Here is a 20,099-nt window from a genome sequence, read left to right as displayed (position 1 = left end):
GAGGCACGACCTGCCCTTCACAAAACCATGCTGACTATCCTTGATCACATCATTCTTATCCAGATGTGCATAAATCCTATCCCTTACAATTCTCTCTAAGACTTTGCCCACAACAGAAGTGAGACTCACTGGCCTATAGTTACTAGGATTATCCCTACTCCCCTTCTTGAACAAGGGAACCACGTTTGCTAGCCTCCAGTCCTCTGGCACTACTCCTGTCGACAAAGAGGACACAAAAATCAAGGCCAATGGCTCTGCAATCTCCTCCCTTGCTTCCCAGAGAATCCTAGGATAAATGCCATCAGGCCCAGGGGACCTATCTATTTTCACCCTTGCCAGAATTTCCAACACCTCTTCTCTACATATCTCAAAGCCATCCATTCTACTTATTCGTGCCTCAGTATTCATATCGACAACAATGTCCTGTTCCTGAGTGAATACTGACGAAAAGTATTCATTCAGCGCCTCCCCAATCTCTTCAGCCTCCACACGCAACTTCCCATTACTATCCTTGATTGGACCTATTCCTTCCCTAGTCATTCTTTTATTCCTAACATACCTATAGAAAGCCTTAGGGCTTTCCCTAATCCTATTGTTGTAATATATGAATGAATCTTTAGTTCTGAGTAAGATTTGCTTATCTTGAATGTTTGATGGCGTGAATTGGTGCTCTGAAAAATTAGGGGAAATTGGAATTTTGGATAGTTAATTTAAGAAAAATTAATTTGTGGGATGCAGGCATCATTGGCTGGCCAGCATTTATTCCCCTTCCCAGCTGTCTTTGAGAAGGTGGTGGTGAGCTGCCTTTGTCAACTGCTGCAGTCCATCTGCTGTGGGTTGACCCACAATGCCATTAAGGATGAATTCCAGGATTTTGACATAGCAACAGCGGAGGAACAGCAATATACAGGATGGTAAGTAGTTTAGAGGGGAACTTGAAGGTGGTTCTGCTCCCATATATCTGCTGCCCTTTTCCTGCTAGATGGAAGTAGTTGTGGATTTAAAACAAGCTGTCTGAGGATCTTTAGTGCATTTCTGCAGTGCTTCTCGTAGATAGTTCACTCTGCTGTTACCGAGCTACGGTGGTGTAGGGAGTTGCTGCTTGTGCCAGGGTCTTCCAGAAGGAACAACTTCTGTGGTAGGTGGACCAGGGAGGACAGGGGAACATGTGTCTTGTGGTAGGATCTCGCTGGTGACGGCAGAAATGGTGGCTGATGATCTTCTGGATGTTGATGCTGTTGGGATGATAGGTAAGGACAAGGGGCATCCTATCACTGTTACAGGAGGGAAAAGACGAGGGTGAGAGTGGAAATGCAGGAGATAGATTGGAGTCAGTTGAGGGCCCTGTTAATGACGATGCTGGGGGAATCCTTGGTTAAGGAAGAAGGTAGACATTTCAGAAGCTCTCTTGTCGAAATTAGCCTCATCAGAACATTTGCGACAGAGACAAAGAAACTGGCAGAATGGATTGGAGTCCATACAGAAAGCAAGGTGTGAGGACATACAGTCCAGTTAGCTGTGGGAGTCCGTGGGTTTATAGTGGACATTAGTGATCATTCTATCCCCAGAAATGGAAACAGAGATGTCTTGGAAAGCAAGGGAAGAGTTAGAGATTGACCAGGTGAAAGTGAGGATAGGGTAGAAATTGGAAGCGAAATCAATGAATTTTCCAGTTCTGGATGAGATAGGAAAGCAGCACTGATGATATCATTGATATATCAGAGAAAGAATTGTGGGAGAATTCCAGAAAAGAACTCGAACATGGAATGTTCCACATACCCCACAAAGAGACGAGCATAGCTGGGGCCCATGCGGGTACCCATGGCCACCCCTCTGACCTGAAAAAATTGAGAAGAGTTAAAAGGAAAGTTGTTGAGGGTGAGAACGAGCTGCACCAGGTGGAGGAGGACGGTGGGTGGAGATGGTTCAGACCTTTGCTCCAGGAAGAAGTGGAGAGCCCTGAGACCATCCTGGTGCGCAGTTTTGGACTTAAAGATATCTTCAAACAAAATATTTAAACGTTAATTATTAAGGTCATAGCAATGAGCAAATGAAGCAAATTGGAAAAATAAATGAAAATAGGCCTGGCGTTAAAAAAATAACCTACCTGTTTTGGCTAGGAGGTAACTGCATAACCTTGGCTGTCTGTGGGAACCATATCTTTATATAACTAACACAGAGTTGAAACCTTTCAACTTGATTCTGCATAATGGAATGTCTAGAAAAGTACTGAAAGCCTTTTGAAATGGGGTTTCAGCACATAATCTTGGATTCAGAACTGCATTATTGAGATGGACTTTGCCCTATTCATTGGACTTTTCACTATCGGGTTGGGGTTTATGAGATCATTGCTATGGAATGTGAGATAGGGCTCCAAGTGCCACTGTCATTAAAATCTCTGATGGATAGAAGACATTGTGAGATCCATTTGTTTTTATATATTTGTATATTATCTAGTTTAGGCTAATAGATTCACTCATTAATTTGCATATGTCTCAAATATAATGTATTGTATTGTATATTAAGTAGATTAAGCAATTGAATTTGCTAAATATTAAAGTGCAATGTGACTTTTTTATTCATTTTGATCAGACTTTAAAGAACCCATTAGGTACATTCAGCCTAATAATATCGAGGGGTAATTACTTTTAGTTCTTCCATCGCAAGAAAGAAATCTTCATAGTCTCATGAAAATCTAACAAAGAAATTTGTTAGATGGTTCATGAATCCAGAAAATTGTTGCATTCTTTTCAGACTTGTTGGTTGCTGAATCTCTGCTACTATTGCTGTCAGTGTGTGACCCTATATACTACACTTCAAGCATATTCGATTGCATTTTTGTCTCCTTCTTTTATGGTTTTTTTTCGATCATGACTATATCTTTCATCATTCTGTAATGATTTCCTCTTTTAATCTTACTTCTGTGTCACCAGTTGCCAGCTGCTTAAGTGGTGATTTCTTTGCTTTCTGATCTTTCTTCTCCTCAGTTGGTGGCTCCATCAGTTCCTTAATTATTTCTTTCAGACTGTCCCCAAAGGCAACTGAAACTCTTCCCATGGGATACTGAACTGCTCCCACAGTCTCATCTACTTTGAGATGATGCACACCAGGAAAACATTCAAGACCCATAAGAACAAACTAATGATCTTCCCTAATCTGTTCAGCAGTCAAATGTTTCACCTCTTGTGAAATACTGCAAGTATCTTCCTGGTAAATATAAGGTTACCTATCTGCACATTAGACTTGGTTCAGCTAAATTAAGTGGATTTTGAATAAGATCTTCCATCTGGATCTACAGATCTTTATTTTTCCTATCACACTAGGCTGTCAGCTTTATTTTCCCTGAGCTGTGAAGTTGAACATATACAATGTATTAGCAATGTTAAGGTGAAAATATGTCTTCAAAATTTCTTCTCTCTGGATTCTCAGTGAGATTTAGGCTGCAATCAAACTTGCTATAATCTTCCCACAGTACTGATAATACAGTAGCTATTCTAAGTTGCTGAGCTTCTTGTTCAAATATTATCGCTATTTCACATTGAGAGTGGAGAAAATTCCAATTCTGTCTCACATCTGCTTTTGTAGCACCTTGAAGAAGGAATAAAGCTCTGAAGGCTTGTGTTTTCAAATAAAGTTATTGGGCTAAAACCTGGTGTCGTGTGATTTTTGACCATTTCCAAAACAACAGGGAGTGGAAAATTCAATACTATTTCATCTCACCCATGCTACAAAATTACAGACTGCAGTTTCAATCTTTCCTTACTGTATCTTTATAGCAGCTGGTGCTCTTAAAGTTCTGAATATTGACCTTATGTCAGCCTCATACATCTGATAGAATATTTCATGCAATGGCTGCCACAAACAATAGTAAAATCATTAAAGCCGAGGTAACGGTCACATGGGTCTAGCAGGCCAGCCAATCAACCATGTACAAATGCATTTTCCCAGACATTTCCTATCTATTGCTGGTAATCTGTGGATAGGAAGAGAGAGGGATTTAACCATTAGGCAATGAAAGGAAGCAAGACAGGAAAAGACATCGCACATGTAGCAGGCAGTAAGACAGAGGAAAAAGACTTCTAATCCCTTATGGTCCAGTAGAAAGTTATGCAACATCCATTATTGATTTCACAGAATTTGCTCATGAATCCCACCCTAGGTTCTGAAAATAAGTAACTGCTGGTCAGTACATATACATTGGAGATTGCAGCTACAAGTGAGAACATTGTATGATCTCCTATTTCTGTGTATTTTCTGGTCGCTTCATTCACTACTGTCATTTTTTTCACTTTCTTAATGCATTTTGTTACTGTTCTTTTTATTTTTTCCCCTTTCTAAAGTTTATTTCTTATTTTACTTTTCATTTTGCCCCTTTATTTACTTGTGCTATCTTTCTGCCTCGCACTCTCTCATTTTTCCCCTGTATTTATTTCTGCCTAAGATCTTACACAATGTTCTAGCACTGCAGTATTAATCACATCTAATATTAATATATTAGTAGGATTCAAGTCAACAATATAACCACATTAAAACAAAAAGGTAACAATGCTAAACTTCCAGTCAGTATTTCATCCCTTGCTGCATATAATTAAAACCCAGAACAGCCATTTAATTCTGGATGCACTGTCTACTCTAAATAAAAACATCAAATTAGTGCCATGTTTGAAGACTGTTTTATGCTCTATCAAATTATCTGTCAACAATTAAGGATTTATTTCCCTCTAGATGTTAATTTCATTTTTTATTAAAATGCATGGCAAGTAAACAGATTAGCAAATCTGATGGAAAACAGTTGCGAACATTTTGTCCATTGTTATCAGGATTCTGAAACTCACTCATACTTTAAAATTGGATTTAAAATGAAACAAAACAAATTCAATTTTAAGAGGCTTTTAAAAGTCATTCATGACAGAATTATATAGCTTTGCATAGGGGTTAGATTGGGGTGTTAGACTGAGAAAGGCTGTTAAAAGATACAGAAATGGAGAATACTCAGGGATGAGATAGCTCAAACCCAAACTAGAGATTGAATCATAGTTCTTTTTGGTTATGTGCCAGTTGTGTAAGGTTTTTTTGGATGGATTTTCTCCATGAAGCTTAGCAGTTTTCTCACCATATCTTACCAAAAACTTGCCTCATTAACTACCTCGCCATATGCCATCTCTCACATCTAATTCTGGCCCCATCTTACTATGCGCCATTCCAAGAACAAGTTACTCATGCTGGGATATACCGGAATTGACTGGTATCCCTGACACAGATAACATCTTTAAGAGCCCATTGTGCAGCTGGAAAAATGCAATCACTTGGAAATAGGCAGCTCCTTTAAGGATAGGAGCCTGGAGGTTGTGCTCAATGGAGCAATGAAAATGCAGACCTTCCTCTTCTCCGGGGATCACTGTGACAGATGACACCAGGCCACTCCAGTCTGCGATTGCCATCTGGGCTGAAGCAGTCTCAGCTTTCTCAAGGAATGCTCAACACTGTAAAATTGTTAATGACCATCTCCACTTCACCAGGGTAAGTGCCAACGTCGTCTCGCCAATACCTCACATGCACGCTATCTCTGCTTATGTACTACCTCCCACTAAGGCTCATGCTCTGCCATTCTCAGGGTTGCTGCAATATTCCCCATTCACCCTCACCAACTCCAGCCCAAGCACCAACACTACGAACTCTGCGTGCCCTCTGTGCTGCCTACTCACCCATTAGGAACACCTCCCCAGTTGCACCAACAGTAACAGTTGTGCTATATACTTTAATCTTCTGTTAATACCTGCTTCTCTCTTGGTCCTGGAAGACAACAAGCCACAATAGGGCAGAAAGACTCAAGATAGGTGGTGGGGAGCCTGACATTGGTGTCTTACCCCTTATGTGGAAGCCATCCTGAGTCTGGCTGTCCATGTGGCTGGTTGACCATGTCTAAGGTCCTGCACTGGTATCGGAGGCTGCTCTTGATTTAATTTCAGAACATCACATGAAAAATGCTGCTTCCAGAGATTACCTTTCAATCTGTCTGTCAGTTTTGGGTACACTACTCATTTCAATTTTTCTGAATGACTGAGATCTGGGTGCAGGGAGCAGCATCACAGAAGTTGAAGATGATACAAAACTTAGCAACTTGTAGATCAAAATGAAGATATTTATAGTCTTCGGGATAACACTGATAGAATCATAAAACTGTGACAGCATGGAGGAAGGCCTTTAGATCCATCATTTCCATGCTGGTCCTCCTAAGGAACAATTCATGTACTGCCTCTCCCCATCCTATCATCACATCCAGGCAAGTTTCTCCTTTGCAGATACTTTGAATATTTAGAAAACGTAGAGAAATTTATCGCACAGTAGGAGGCCACTTTGAGCATCCTGAAAAACAAACCAGCCAGCGTATTCCCATTTACCAGCACCTGATCTGTCTATCTGGAGATTACAGTACTTGAGCTGCGTATCCAGAAACCTTTTAAATGAGTTGAGAGTTTCTACTTCTGCTACCCTTTCAATTGCTGAATTCCAGACCCCATCACCTACTGGGTGAAAATAAGTGTCTTCGTCTCCCACTAATGCTTCTACTGTGCCAGTTTTGAAACAGAGTTTAGAAAACTTACAATATTTCAATTCTGTTGAGCTGGCCCAATTAAAATTCTTGAATAAACCCATAAACTTGCGTAGTTCAAATCCAACAGGTTGAACAGGAATATATCATCAGGCAAGATGAGAGCATGGATTATTGTGTAATATCAGATTTTGTTAGGTATAGTCAAGCCACTCTTCTAACAACTAAGAACTATTTAAGTAATAACCAAAAAACACAAAAGTTAGACTTATCAGGAATAAAAGACAGACTTCAAACTGGATCCAAAATCTGGCTCTCGGACAAAAACCTCATGTGTCACACTGACAGACACCTCTGACTAACCATCTCTAATAACAGTCAAAACCCAGGTGGACGTCCCTGGTTAACCATCCCTGATAACAGTCAAAACCTGGACAGCAGTCCCTGACTAACCATTCGGACTTCAATTTTCAACAAACCCGTGATTAACTCTAATGAAACATAACATCTTCAGATTGATATAATACCAACTTGGGGTGAGACAGCACTTAATCTGCCCTCAGGATTGGAGTACTCAAAATTACATGATGCTCAGAACTCTTACTTTAGAGATCATTTGGGATTGATCAATAGTCATTTAATTTAAATATCCTACATCTAATTTACTAATAATGTGGCAATGGTTATATTTCTATGCATATAAGATCTTATTCACTTGAAGATAATAGAGTGCCTTTTTTATTTTAAAAAGAACAAGCTGTTATTCATAAACTTTTAATTGGCTAAACTTTAGCTGAGGATAACGTTGCTGGTAAGACTCTTGTGGATGTTTTACTCAATACATTACCATAGTCCTTTCTTACAAAAGTTTCTAAAATACTGACAGAAATTAATAAAAAATAAAAAATTCATGACTTACTTTTCAATTGCAGTATAGATTAGATTACTTACAGTGTGGAAACAGGCCCTTTGGCCCAACGAGACCACACCGATCCTCCAAAAGAGCAACCCACCCAGACCCATTCTCCTACACCTAACACTATGGGCAATTTAGCACAGCCAATTCACCTAATCTGCACATCTTTGGACTGTGGGAGGAACCCCACACAGACAGTAGCCCGAGACAGGAATCGAACCCAGACCTCTGGTGCTGTGAGGCAGCAGTGCTGACCACTGAGCCACCCTACTGCCCTGATTGAAGAGCTTCTAATTAATCATACATTGCACACTGCTACTCAAAGTTCAGTTTGTCAGTGTTCTAGGATTATAAGTGTGCCTGCACAATACGTCTTCTTTCAAAGATACTGCATTAATGACCCATTTCCCTTGTCAGACAAAAACTAGCAGATTAACTACATCTCAAACTAAAATATGAAATCCAGGAATACTCACAACCAAATGACTTTAAATCCATGTCCCCTAATCACTGACCCCTCAAGTAATGATTGAGGTCTTTCCTATCTATTATGTCCAAGTGCCTCACAACCTTGTACAACTCAATATAATCTCCCCTCAGCCTCTTTGGTTTTAAGGAAAGCAAAGATGGCCTATCCAGTCTTTCTTCATAGCTGCCATTATTCAATACTGGCAATATCCTTCTGACTCTCCACTGCAACTTTTCCAGTGCAATTACATGCTTTCTGTTCTGAAGGAGGTCACCAGAGTTGAACTGTTAACTGTGTTTTCTCTCCCCACAAATGGATTCCAGGGTAGTGACTTCAAACAAGGATAAGGCATCTTGGTCATGTTGAACACAGCCCTAATGCTCGTTTCAGGTTCCTCAGTTAAACCAGACCTGCCCGCGTGATTGGTCTATTCCAGTCAGGCTTTTGTAGAGCAGCAGCCATCTAAACTACAAGGCTAAATTCTTCCTCATGCTCCACACAAAACCAAAAGCAGCAGGTGAGTACGTTCCACAGAGCTCCTGGCGGCTGTGATGATCCACCTCCCTGTATCCCTGCCTGCCTGCTCGCTCCCTAGACACTGAAGCACTTGCCTGACGGTTGCTGCCTGCATGACAAGTGGATGGAAATTGCTGAGCTATCTGCATGCGGAGGCATGGCAAGAGCTCCAGATACGTGAGCAGCATTTTATTGTACAATTTATGACATAACAAATTAACAGCTTCAAGAGGATAAGCTCTCAGTGACAAAATGAATGGGTCTTCCAGGTTCATTAGCTGCTATTTTAGTGTTGGGTTTGTGGGCTACCATGCTGCCAAGAGGTCTGAGTAGTCTGGCAGTCATTTCTGAGATGTCTTTGATGTAGGGGAGAGTGGCGAGGGTTTCTGGACGTGTGTTGTCTACTTGGTTGGATTTGTTGCTGAGAAATCGGCAGACTGTATTCATTGGATACCCATTCTTTTTGATAACACTGTATAGGTGATTTTCCTCTGCTCTGCACAGTTCCTACAGAGCTTCGGAACCAGGATACATGAACAGCAACTAACCACAAATATACATGATCCACTCTCACTAGTATGCTTACATACAGTTGAGGAAGGACGCCACTTTGACTGGGACAACACATCCATCCTAGGAAAAGCCAAACAGACACATGCACAAGAATTCCTAGGAGCATGTCATTCCAACAGAACTCTGTCAACAAACACACTGGCTTGGATCCCATTTACCACCCCTGAGAAAAAGGACCGGAAATGACACCACCACAGGAAATGATGTCACCACAGGACATAACATCACCAACCCAAGGATGTCTAAACACATAAATAGAAAGCGAACCATACCACCAGTGCTTCATCCAGAGGCTCACTGATGACGTTACCTAGTATGGTGACGAAATGTCTGAAAACGAACCTTCCAGCTCAGCAAGCAAACCTACATTCAGAATCTTGACTTGAGCTACAAATCTTCTCAAAACTGGCTAACCTCATAATGTAAACCAATGCACCATCCCCTCAAAATGGCAACTGGTTGCTGCTCTCTCTGTTCACAAAGTGTAGATCCAAAGATTTGGCATGGCTTATAGTATCATCCTGAAGTCAAGTTTGAAGAACAACCTCAGCCACGATCAAACCTGCTCTACAGTCTTTATTCCACATCACACTATATCGCCATAATGCACACCTTGATAGTGACAGAATTCTATCGTGACAAACATATCAAAAATACACCATGCAATTTACACCAGCTGTATTATAAGGCTCTTGACAACAGTGTCAATAATTGAACTCCTTCCTTTCAAGGTTCCTCTATTCTCACTCCACATTCGGCATACACATATGTAGATGTAAAAATTTTTTTGATTGTAATAGTTTTAAAACATACTGATCACATAATATATTACTAGGGCAACTAAAATCAGACTTGGCAGAAAGACAAGTAGTTCTGTCACAAGGTCATAGTTAAGAACATAACTGTTTGACTTGAAGTCATTACATATGGATGACATTTTTCACATAGGTATCATGATTTTTATCACTGTTTCTTACCTAACTCAGCTCATTAACTACCTGACCAGCACCTGTAGTAATCCTCATATCTGATTTCAGACCCATCTTCCCAACAACTTGCCACTCTGCAGATAATCTGAATCCACCAATATTCTTTGTGTCCATGCCATCTTTAAAAGGCACTTGTGCATCCAGCTAATCACTGGCTGCCTGAAGCTGCCCTGTACAGTTGCTGACATTTGGTGCAGATGGGTCAAAGAGGGGTACCATGCTGTGCAGGCATGGACCTGAGGATGCTGCTGGAAAAAGTGATTCAGGGCAGCATTTCCTCTTCCCTCAGAACCAGCAGGGGAACAAGACACCAGACCATATCAGCTTGGTCTGAAGTTGCCCCTACACTCAATACGTTCTCAATTGCCTGGAGGAAAGCTCAGCATAAGTGCCAGTATCTTCTCTACAACACAAAACATTCACTCTATCTCTGCCACTCTACCCATCTCCCATCAAGGCTTATGTTCTGCCACTCTCAATATTGACAGGAAACATAATCTCTTATTTGCTGCTACTGAAGCAGGGCTGATGCCCAAAACGTTGATTCTCCTGTTCCTTGGTTGCTGCCTGACCTGCTGCGCTTTTCCAGCAACACATTTTCAGCTTTGCTGCTACTGAGCCAATGTCTCAACAGCATTATCCTTGCAATCCTTCTGTACTGCCTAACCACTCAGCTGTCAGACTCAGCACTCTCCACACCTGCACCAAAAGTAACAACTGTGTCATCCACACTCACCTTCCATAAGGATGGCCTTTACCACGATCTGAGTCTGTATTAGTTCATGTCTAGAACAAGCGTTTTGATTAGTTGTTTTCTACACAGACACTGAATCTTATTACAAAAAGCTTTTACAAACAAGCTGTTTTACAATGCTTGATATGAAAGAGAATAACAAAATATCCTCATTACATTTCTGAATATGCAGGAGAGATGACAATCAGTTCTATTAAATCCTTGAACTAGTGATGGTCACCAGTTAAAAAAGGAACACATTCCTGTATTTTACTCAATTTTTTTTTGAAAAGCAGGAGTTGTATTTGTTTGAAACCTTTATCTTCTTGAAGCTCCTTTATACCTTTAGAGACTAAAGACCTTAAAGTCTAAGAAGTATCATGCTTCTTTTCAATACAATGGACGTCAGTATGGAGACATGATAATCCAAAGATTTGGCATGGCTTATAGTATCATCCTGAAGCAAGGAAAGGAGTCAAGGCCTAAGAACAACCTCGGTCAGGATCAAACTTGCTTTATTGTCATTATTCTGCATCACATTCCAGCCCTCTTTCATGTCACAGTCAATAATAATAGGAAATGCCGTATTTGACTGATAGACAGAAACGTTGTTGTAGACTTGAAAAGGATTAAAGATGCTAAATTGACTAATAGAAATGACAGTATGTGATACTTCAAATGTAGGGTCACCTCTGAGGAAACTGTTATGATGGTGGACCACGAATTGCACTGATGTTTGTAACCAACTAAGTTTTGAACTTGACCTGAACTCTCATTAATTGTATCAAAATGGCTATTATAAAAGTGGCTGTGATTTAATGTCAACATTAAGTTCATGTCTTTTGTCACTGTGCAATCAATTCATTTCATGGCAGCAATTTACATTTAAATCCATCTTGATCACAGAATTCAACTCAATTCACGATATTTTATATTAACCCAGAATCTACAATTCATGTTGTGCAAATTCAAAAACGAAGACCTGCAACTGAAATTACAATATGTTACAAAACAGACGTGCAGCTAACATATCTGCACAACATGGAGATCTATAATTTTGTGTTCAATAAAATAACAGATTATACACATGAGAAAGTATAGATCTAAAAGATGTTTTACTTGCATTTTGCAAAGATTTAAAAGAGAGTATATTGGTTACATACTGCAAGAATGTAATGAGATTGTATTATTAACATACAGTTTTAGGCAAATTCATTTAAATTATTTACTTATTTTAAATGCGATCATCAGTTCTCTAGTTTTTCATTAATGCATTTACAAAATCCATTAGAAATTTGGAATTGTTACACCCCCCAGAACATTTTGATACGTGACTAGTATAATAAAAAAGTAAAACATCATAAGAATAATTTTATTATCGGAATGGTTCCAGAAAAATTATGATGAATGTTTTTAATATACCCTTTTTTGAAATGATCTCTTATTAATTTGTTTGTTTTTATTAATTCTATTTTCCATGATAACCGTTTACCATGTTGATAATCCTAAGCATATGATATTGATGTTTAGTGCAAACATTAACACTATAATATGAGCTATTTGCTTTGCCATATGAGTAGTGGGTTATTCTGTATTTCTGCTATCAATAATATTTCTATATTTCTGGACTTATCTCAGTTGTCAAGTTGTACTCTGGACAGTTCTAATTTTAACATTTTTATGAAAGTTATCATTTGAAACTCGATTAACTTGTTGATTCTGTTACTTGCCTCCGTGCATGCATGCCTCCAAATTGGCTTCAGGAGTCCAACAACCGTCTGTACAATTCCAGTAAATAACCTTTCATCCTAAAACAGTGACTCACATAACCGGAAATTTCATGAAAGGTTCCAGGGGAGATAAATTAGCCAAAAATGCAGAAGAATTTAGTGACCCAGAATATCCCCAAGATTGCACCAGCTTCCTACTGGAAATTACCAGGAGAATGTCAGTTCCAAGCTGATTATGAGAGCTTTTTCACTGCCTTTTAAAACACAGAGTCTCCACCTGCTCCTGTCAAGGTGAACAAGAGGCAATTGTTGGATTGGGGGAGCATGAACCTCTCTAGGACAGTGATTCCGCTACTGATCCTCAATTGTGGATCCAGCACTGTAATGCTAGATGACATGCCAAGTAACTGCAGAAATCCTGGTTCAAGTGTTAGCTTTGCCTAATTTTAGTCTGTTGAGTTAAAAAGTTATGCAATGGGTTCAGATGTCATTTCAAACAATTTTGGGTGGCATTTTAACAGTGGCATACCGTTCCTAATGGTGGAACTAGATGCATGTGTCACTTCTATTTTTTTTTGCTGGTTCACGCATGATTCTAGTTTAAAGTTAAAATGCTGCCAATGTACATGGGAGACAAGTGTGACCACACATCAGGTTGGCTTTCCAATGGTGAAACCCATCCGTAGCTGACAACAAAGCAGGTACAGGCAGGCTAGAAAAGGGCCTTATTGCCAAACATGAAGACTCTTCAGCACGTTCACAACTATCCTGTCCCATTCTATTGCCTTTAATATTAGGCATATTGAGGACAAAAAGGAAGCATGGTATTTTTTAAGTTAAACTTCACTTTTTAAATAACTCACATTATATTGATTTCATTTTATTCATATGTGCATCACTGTTATTTTTAAAATTAGCTTAGTCAGAAATCTAAATGCGTTGCATGGAAACTATTTGGCATGACATTGATGGTTACAGGGGAGAGAGGGTCATTTCCATTATGGTTTCCTTCAAATAGAGTGTTTCTTTGTTCACTCTTTACTGAATGTTCATGTTAAAGTGCAATGTTGTCTTTGACACTTTGTGGGAAGTGGTTGAAAGTGCAGTGGCAGCCAGCCTTCTCTTCAATGCATTGTGAAGGACATCATCAGAGATCACCCTCAGCAGAAGTAATTTGAATGTTGCAAGTGAACTCAAAGCCCTAGAAACTTTGCCAATGAACACCCTGCATTGGATTGTTATCAGCACAGCATTGACACTGCCCTTTACATCCCATGGTTTTTACGTTGATCAAGCTCCCTTGTTTCTACCAACTCCCACCACCTCAAGGATTCTTACTTCATTCCATCATTCCCCTAACACAAGCCACACCTCGCCACCACCACTGACTCATGTATGTCAAAGCTGAGTCCCTATGAAAGCTGCAATTGTGTTGTTCCTCTCACTTGTGCTGTAGAGCTCAACAAGGATGTGTATGGGTTATGCATGACCTCATGCACCCAGTCATGGAAAGCATGCATGTAGGTGCAGCAGGCAGTAAACAAGGCAAACGGTATGTTGGCCTTCATTGTGAGAGGACCCAAGTACAGGAACAGGGGTGTCTTTTGGCAATTATACAGGACAGTGGTGAGGCCATACTTGGAATGTTGTGTGCAATTTTCATCTCCTTATCGAAAGAAGCATGTTCTTGCCATAGAGGGAATGCATTGAAGGTTTAACAAATGGAATCCTGTGATGGCAGGACTCTCATGCGAGAGGAGATTGGGTCAATTAGGATTGAATCACTGGAGTTTTGAAGAATGAGAAGGGATTTAATAAAAACCTGTAAAATTTTAACAGGACCAGACAGGCTAGATGCAGGAAAGATGTTCGCAATGGTGGGGCACTCCAGAACCAGGGTTCATAGTTTAAGGATAAAAAGTAAAATGTTTTAGAACTGAGATAAGGAGAAATGTCTTCACCCAAACAGTGGTGAGCCTATAGAATTCACTACCACAGAAAATGTTTTGAGGCCAAAACATTAAATGTTCTCGAGAAGGAGGTAGATATAGTTCTTGTGGCTCATTGGGTGATAGGGCAAGATTAGACTATTGAGCCTAATGATCAGAACTCATATTGAATAGTGTTTCTATGATAACAATTGACCTGAGACACAATTTCATGTCACATTTAAACTGATTTGAAACAGGTGACACAGATTCTCTTGCGAGCTGACTTTATCTCGAAGATATGACTTTATTTTAAAGTGTTTTATGGTAATAGGCATTCATGCATGCAAATGTATTACATGTGTTAACCGACCACAGAACAAATGCCGTTGACTGAATGTCGACTTCTCGATGTGCTATGAGGAAATCAAACTTTCGTATTCAGCTCATGTCTGTTACCTCATTCTCCATATTTTCCATGCTTGAGGGCCCCATAACTATTCCTTCCACCCCTACCCTTTGGCACATTATCTCAATCAACACTTCGAAGAGAGGGAGGTGCTCTATTATTTTCATGGGTAGTATCTTTCTCCAAGGTTCAGTTCTGCCTGATCAAGTATATGAATCCTATGGCACTACTGGAAAAACAGTGAAGTTTTGCCACAGCCAGCATTTATTTTTCAACTATAACACTTGCAAAAATACTTCAACCGGCAATTGATCTAACTGCTGTACACAAATTGCCTATCATTGTCTCTACAACCTTGGCTGCTCTTCAAAAGCATTTTATTGGCTGTGAAGTACTGGGGCAAGAACCAAAGAAAGCTGCTATATAAATGCAACTACCTCTTTTATGGGGGTCTCCTTGCAAAAGAAGGCACAGCGGGAGGGGATGGGAAGAAATTGCTGAATAGTCACTTCCAAACTCCAGCACTCCCATGACAGTGGTCGTTTCCCACCATTTTCATCAAAAGTGGCCAAATGGGTGGCCTAAGGTGCATCCCTAAAGGGATTTGCATCCAATTGATACATGTAACAGAGGTGGCTCCCACTCATTCTGTAAACTCAAGCTGTTGGGTTTGATATATTATGAAATTTTGAGCTATTGACTTTGTTTAACTCATTATTCAAATTAGGAATCAACTTAGAGTGGTATGGCGGCTCAGTGGTTAGCACTGCTGTCTCACAATGCCAGGGAATTTGTCTGTGTGGAATTTGCATGTTCTCCCCATGGCTGTATGGGTTTTCGCTGGGTGCTCCAGCTTCCCTCCACAGTCCAAAGATGTGCAGATTAGATGGATTGGCCATGTTGGAATGTGGGGGAATAGGGTTGGCCTGGGTGAGATGCGGTTCGGAGGGTTGATGCATACTCAATGGGCCAAATAGCCTCTTTCTGCACTGTAGGGATTCTACATGGGCACAAGCAACATATTGAAATTCTATTATTTAACATACTGAATAGGACTTCCAGCAACATAGAGGAACAACAAATGTCTCACTGTCTGGCTAACCAGTGGCTGTTAATATCAGTGATTACAGCTCCAGGTCACTGACCACTATCATTTATGTAACTAGACATCTAGACAGCAGAGATTATTTGGATTATTTGAACATATGCAGATAAACTCTGTTTAATTGCTTACATTTCAAGGCTGCACAAATACCGAATGTATTTGAAATCTCCGTAATGACACTTTAACTCTTTCACAGCTGTATTTGCCTAGAACACTGTTTTCTGCTTAAGTGTTTCAGTCAGCAAATGCTAAATGCTTTGAAATTCAATTTATAACAATTTCCATCTCCTGATTACAACAAAATTGGGTAATAAAACATTTGTTTAGGAAACATGTCAGTTTAGCTGAACAAATAATCCAAAGAGCAAAATTGAATTAAGAGTGCCTGGTTTGTTTGAACATATTGCGCTGACTTTTACCAGCAAATTAGTTTCTTTGTGCTTACCTTTATCACTTTGCATCTCATCTGAGCAGAAACCATATGGCTGTTTCTAAGGTTCCCTACTCGAAACATCAGGCACATTTTGCCATCACGTTGGGAGATGACTGCGTTGTGACTAAACATCAAAGTCTCTGCCCTTTTCTTTGGCTGGGACATTTTGATGAACATACACCCGATCAAAAAGGCATCCACAATGGAACCAAGCAAGGATTGGAACAAGAAGAGGATGATGCCCTCTGGGCATTTCTCAGTAATGTATCTGAAGCCATAACCAATGGTGGCCTCTGTCTCTATGAAGAAGAGAAAAGCAGATGGAAAATTGTAGACATTGGCCACACACGGGGTATAGTTCTCGCCATGGGTCTGGTTTATATCTCCTCGGATGTAGGCTATGATCCACCACATTGAAGCCATCACCAGCCAGGCAATTGTATAAGTCAGAATGAAGATTAGGAGGTTCCATCTCCACTTCAGATCCACTAAAGTAGTGAACAAATCAGAAATGTACCTACTTGTCTCTCCACCTAAGTTCCCATGCTGCACATTACAACGACCGTTCTTGTCTACAAACCTTTGCCTTTTCTTTTTTACGGGAGCACTGTAAGTGGAAACCCGGGAAGTGTTCACAACTTGATAGTCTTCACCGAATTTTCTACGGAGTGCAGACATCCTTTCAGCAGCACACTGAAAACATCAATCGCTGTCCGGTGTAGTTTTGTTCTTGAGGCAGCTTTAGTCTTTGTGTTATGAGGCAGGTCCCCTTTCGAATCTGGGAGTTGGATAGGCAATAAATGACATTGTTTAGTTGCTAGGTAGCCCAGGATTTTCACTTCGAATGATGTTTCCCCGTTGCTAGGTAGCTTAATGCTTCCAGACAGTGTAGAAAACTGGGAGCTGTCCTCGCTTCAGCTGCTCTTGTGGAGATCTGTGAAGGTAGAACGCTCAGGAACATGTGCAGCATTGTTGCAGGAAGGCTGCTGTGGTCTTGGAGACTCCCTGGGAACTGTATCCAGCATCACGGTGATTCTGGAGATAGGAGCTGTACACGGAGCAGACTGACCAATTGGAGCAGAATACTGCCTTGCAATGGTCCCTCAGGGAAGTGATAAACGGAATGAGTGAACAGCAGAGAGAAAAACAGAGGCAGACTCATAAAAAAACCAGATAAAGTAAAATGAAAATGAGATTGGGAAACAGAGCCATGAAGCAGCATAACAAAAAAGGAGTTCAAGAAGAAGGGAATGTAAGTGATGGCTGTAGATCATCTTAGTGATGCAAAGTTCAAGCATCCACAATACTATCACTACATTTATTGTTCCATATTAAATAATGGATTTATTGTTCATTAACTACATGTCTTTAAAATCATTGCAAGTCAAACATTACTAATAATAGGTCCTTATTCCAAACTGCAACTTGAATAAATTTAATTGAAATACATTGGTTAAAAAAAAAGAAAAATCTAAGCAACATTGTAAAATCTAAGATCTTTCAGAAAACAATATCAATTTATAAAGGATTTAAATGAAAATGAGAATACGATTTCAACAAAACCTAATGCTGCCCCCTACAGACAGAAGTTACTTTCAAAATTTAAAGAAGTAGGAACCCTGAAAGGATGTTGAGGGACTTTGATTGAAATCCAGTCTCATGGTTTATCAGAGGCTTTAAATGAGTTAATACCAACAAAATAGCAGAGAAAATAATTTCACAAGGATGTGAAACCATCTGATCTTAAGAGACCTAACTTTTTTTTTCTGTAAGTGAAACTTTATGAAATAAACATATATTATACACATATATATAATACATATGTGGTGGTAATGGTGGAAGGGTGGTTTTCGGGCTGGAGGTCCATGTCTAGTGGTGCTCCACAGGGATTCACACTGGCGCCTCATATATGTATATATATATATATATATACATAAATGACTTGGATGAAAATGTAGGTGGGTGAGTTAGTAAGTTTGCAGACAATACAAAGATCGATGGATTTGTGGATAATGTAGAAGGGTGTCAAAGAATATAGTGAGATTAGTTGCAGATATGGGTGGAGAAATGACAAATGGATGAGTGTGAGGTGCTGCATTTTGACAAATTAAATGCTAAGGAAAAGTATACAGTTAATGACAGGACCCTGAACAGCATCGATGAACAGAGGGATCTTGGGTTCAAGTCCATAGCTCCCTGAAAGTGGCCACACATGTAGATAACGTGGTAAAGAAGGTCTATGACATGCTTGCTTTTACTGATCAGGGAAAAGAGTACAAAAGTCAGGATGTAATGTTGCAGCTTTATAAGACCTTGGTTAGGTCAACAGTATTGCATTCAGTTCTGGTTGTCACATTACAGGAAGCATATGGATGTTTGGAGAGGGTGCAGAAGAGGTTTACCAGGATGTTGCCTGGATTAGAGGATATGAGCTATAAAGAGAGACTAGAAAAAATTGGGTTGTTTTCTCAGGAGCGGCGGAAGCTGAGGGGAGAAGTCTATAAAATTATGAGTTGCATAGATAGGGTTGACGGTCAGAATCTTTTTCCCAGAGTTGCAATGTCTAATACTAAGGGGCATGCATTTAAAGTTAGAGGGGGAAAGTTCAAAGGAGATGTGAGGTTTAGACACAGAGAGTGGTAGGAGTCTGGAACATGCTGCTGGGGTGGTGGCAGAGACACATATGATAGGGATGTTTAAGGGACTTTTAGATATGCACATGAATATGCAAAGAATGCAGCAATATGGACCAAGGACAGGCAAAAGGAATTAGTTTAATTTGGGGTCATGTTTGGCACATTGGAGGTCGAAGGGCCCATTCATGTGCTGTACATCTCTATGTTCGATATTAAATATATTAAGAGTTAAATATATCAAAGCAATAACAAGCTAAACTTTCATGCAATGAGCATGTAAAGTCCTGAGAAAAAGGAATTAGAAAGGCTTGTGAAAATTTGAAAATGGATTTCAGGTAATCACATGTAAATATTGCATTCTGCTATGGCACTTCAAACAGTTAATAGTTACAGAAGTTCCAAACTGAAATAAAGGATATTTGATGAGTCAGGAGCAGTTCTAGAAGCTTGTAGTATTCATCATTTACCGAGAGCATGCTGTGATGAAGGGTTTCATAGAGTAGATTTGCTCATAATCATAATCGTTGTTTGATTGTCATGAAGTCAGCTAGGTGGACCTCATAGAATATGAATTCCCTAGTTGGGGCTGTTAACCTGGTCTAATTAGGGAGCCTTGGCTGACAGATATAATCAGCAGTGTCAGAAGTTCACTCTGTGAGCTGACTCTGAGGAAGCCAAACCAATGTCAAATACAGCGTTCATGTAAATAAAATGTGGCTTGGTGACGGGATTCTGACCTCTGTGGAACTATTTGAATAGCTGCTATCCCAATCAACAGGGAAACTACAGTCAGATCAGTAATTGCTGACATAGCAAGGAACAGAGCCCAGGTTCACTAATGACATTAGGATGGTAGGCTACTTAGTTCAGTCTGAAAGGACAGCTAAATACTGCCACATACATGACTCTGATGATCTTGATTTTCGTCAATATTCATATACCAGAAGCATTGCAGTTTTTGCCATTAGGAACCAACTACAACTCTACCTCACTATACATCCCACAAGAATTAGCTGCACAACAACTATTGATGATAGAGAAACAGATGAAGCAGGGCTTTGTTGCTTCTTACTTATTGTGAATACTGTGGGAAATAAACAACAACCAAA

At 39.9% G+C, this 20,099-nt stretch overlaps 1 protein-coding gene across 4 annotated transcripts in view; it reads right to left on the bottom strand.

The window, feature by feature from the left end:
• Positions 1 to 17,445, bottom strand: part of LOC140465806 (G protein-activated inward rectifier potassium channel 1-like) — a 487,432-nt gene extending 469,987 nt beyond the window's left edge. For 2 of the 4 annotated variants that reach the window (XM_072561598.1, XM_072561597.1), the window contains exon 1: positions 16,367 to 17,445. In XM_072561598.1, the coding sequence (XP_072417699.1) occupies positions 16,367 to 17,032 (666 nt within the window). In that variant the 5' untranslated portion in view covers positions 17,033 to 17,445. The remainder of the gene's footprint in view (positions 1 to 16,366) is intronic. The other 2 variants (XM_072561599.1, XM_072561596.1) reach the window with 2 other exon arrangements.
• Positions 17,446 to 20,099: the final 2,654 nt, after the last annotated feature.

Source organism: Chiloscyllium punctatum, chromosome 42, assembly GCF_047496795.1.
Source record: "Chiloscyllium punctatum isolate Juve2018m chromosome 42, sChiPun1.3, whole genome shotgun sequence".
Lineage (NCBI taxonomy): Eukaryota > Metazoa > Chordata > Chondrichthyes > Orectolobiformes > Hemiscylliidae > Chiloscyllium > Chiloscyllium punctatum.
Note: the sequence above shows the minus strand (reverse complement) of the source record. Positions and strands in the feature narration are given on the sequence as shown.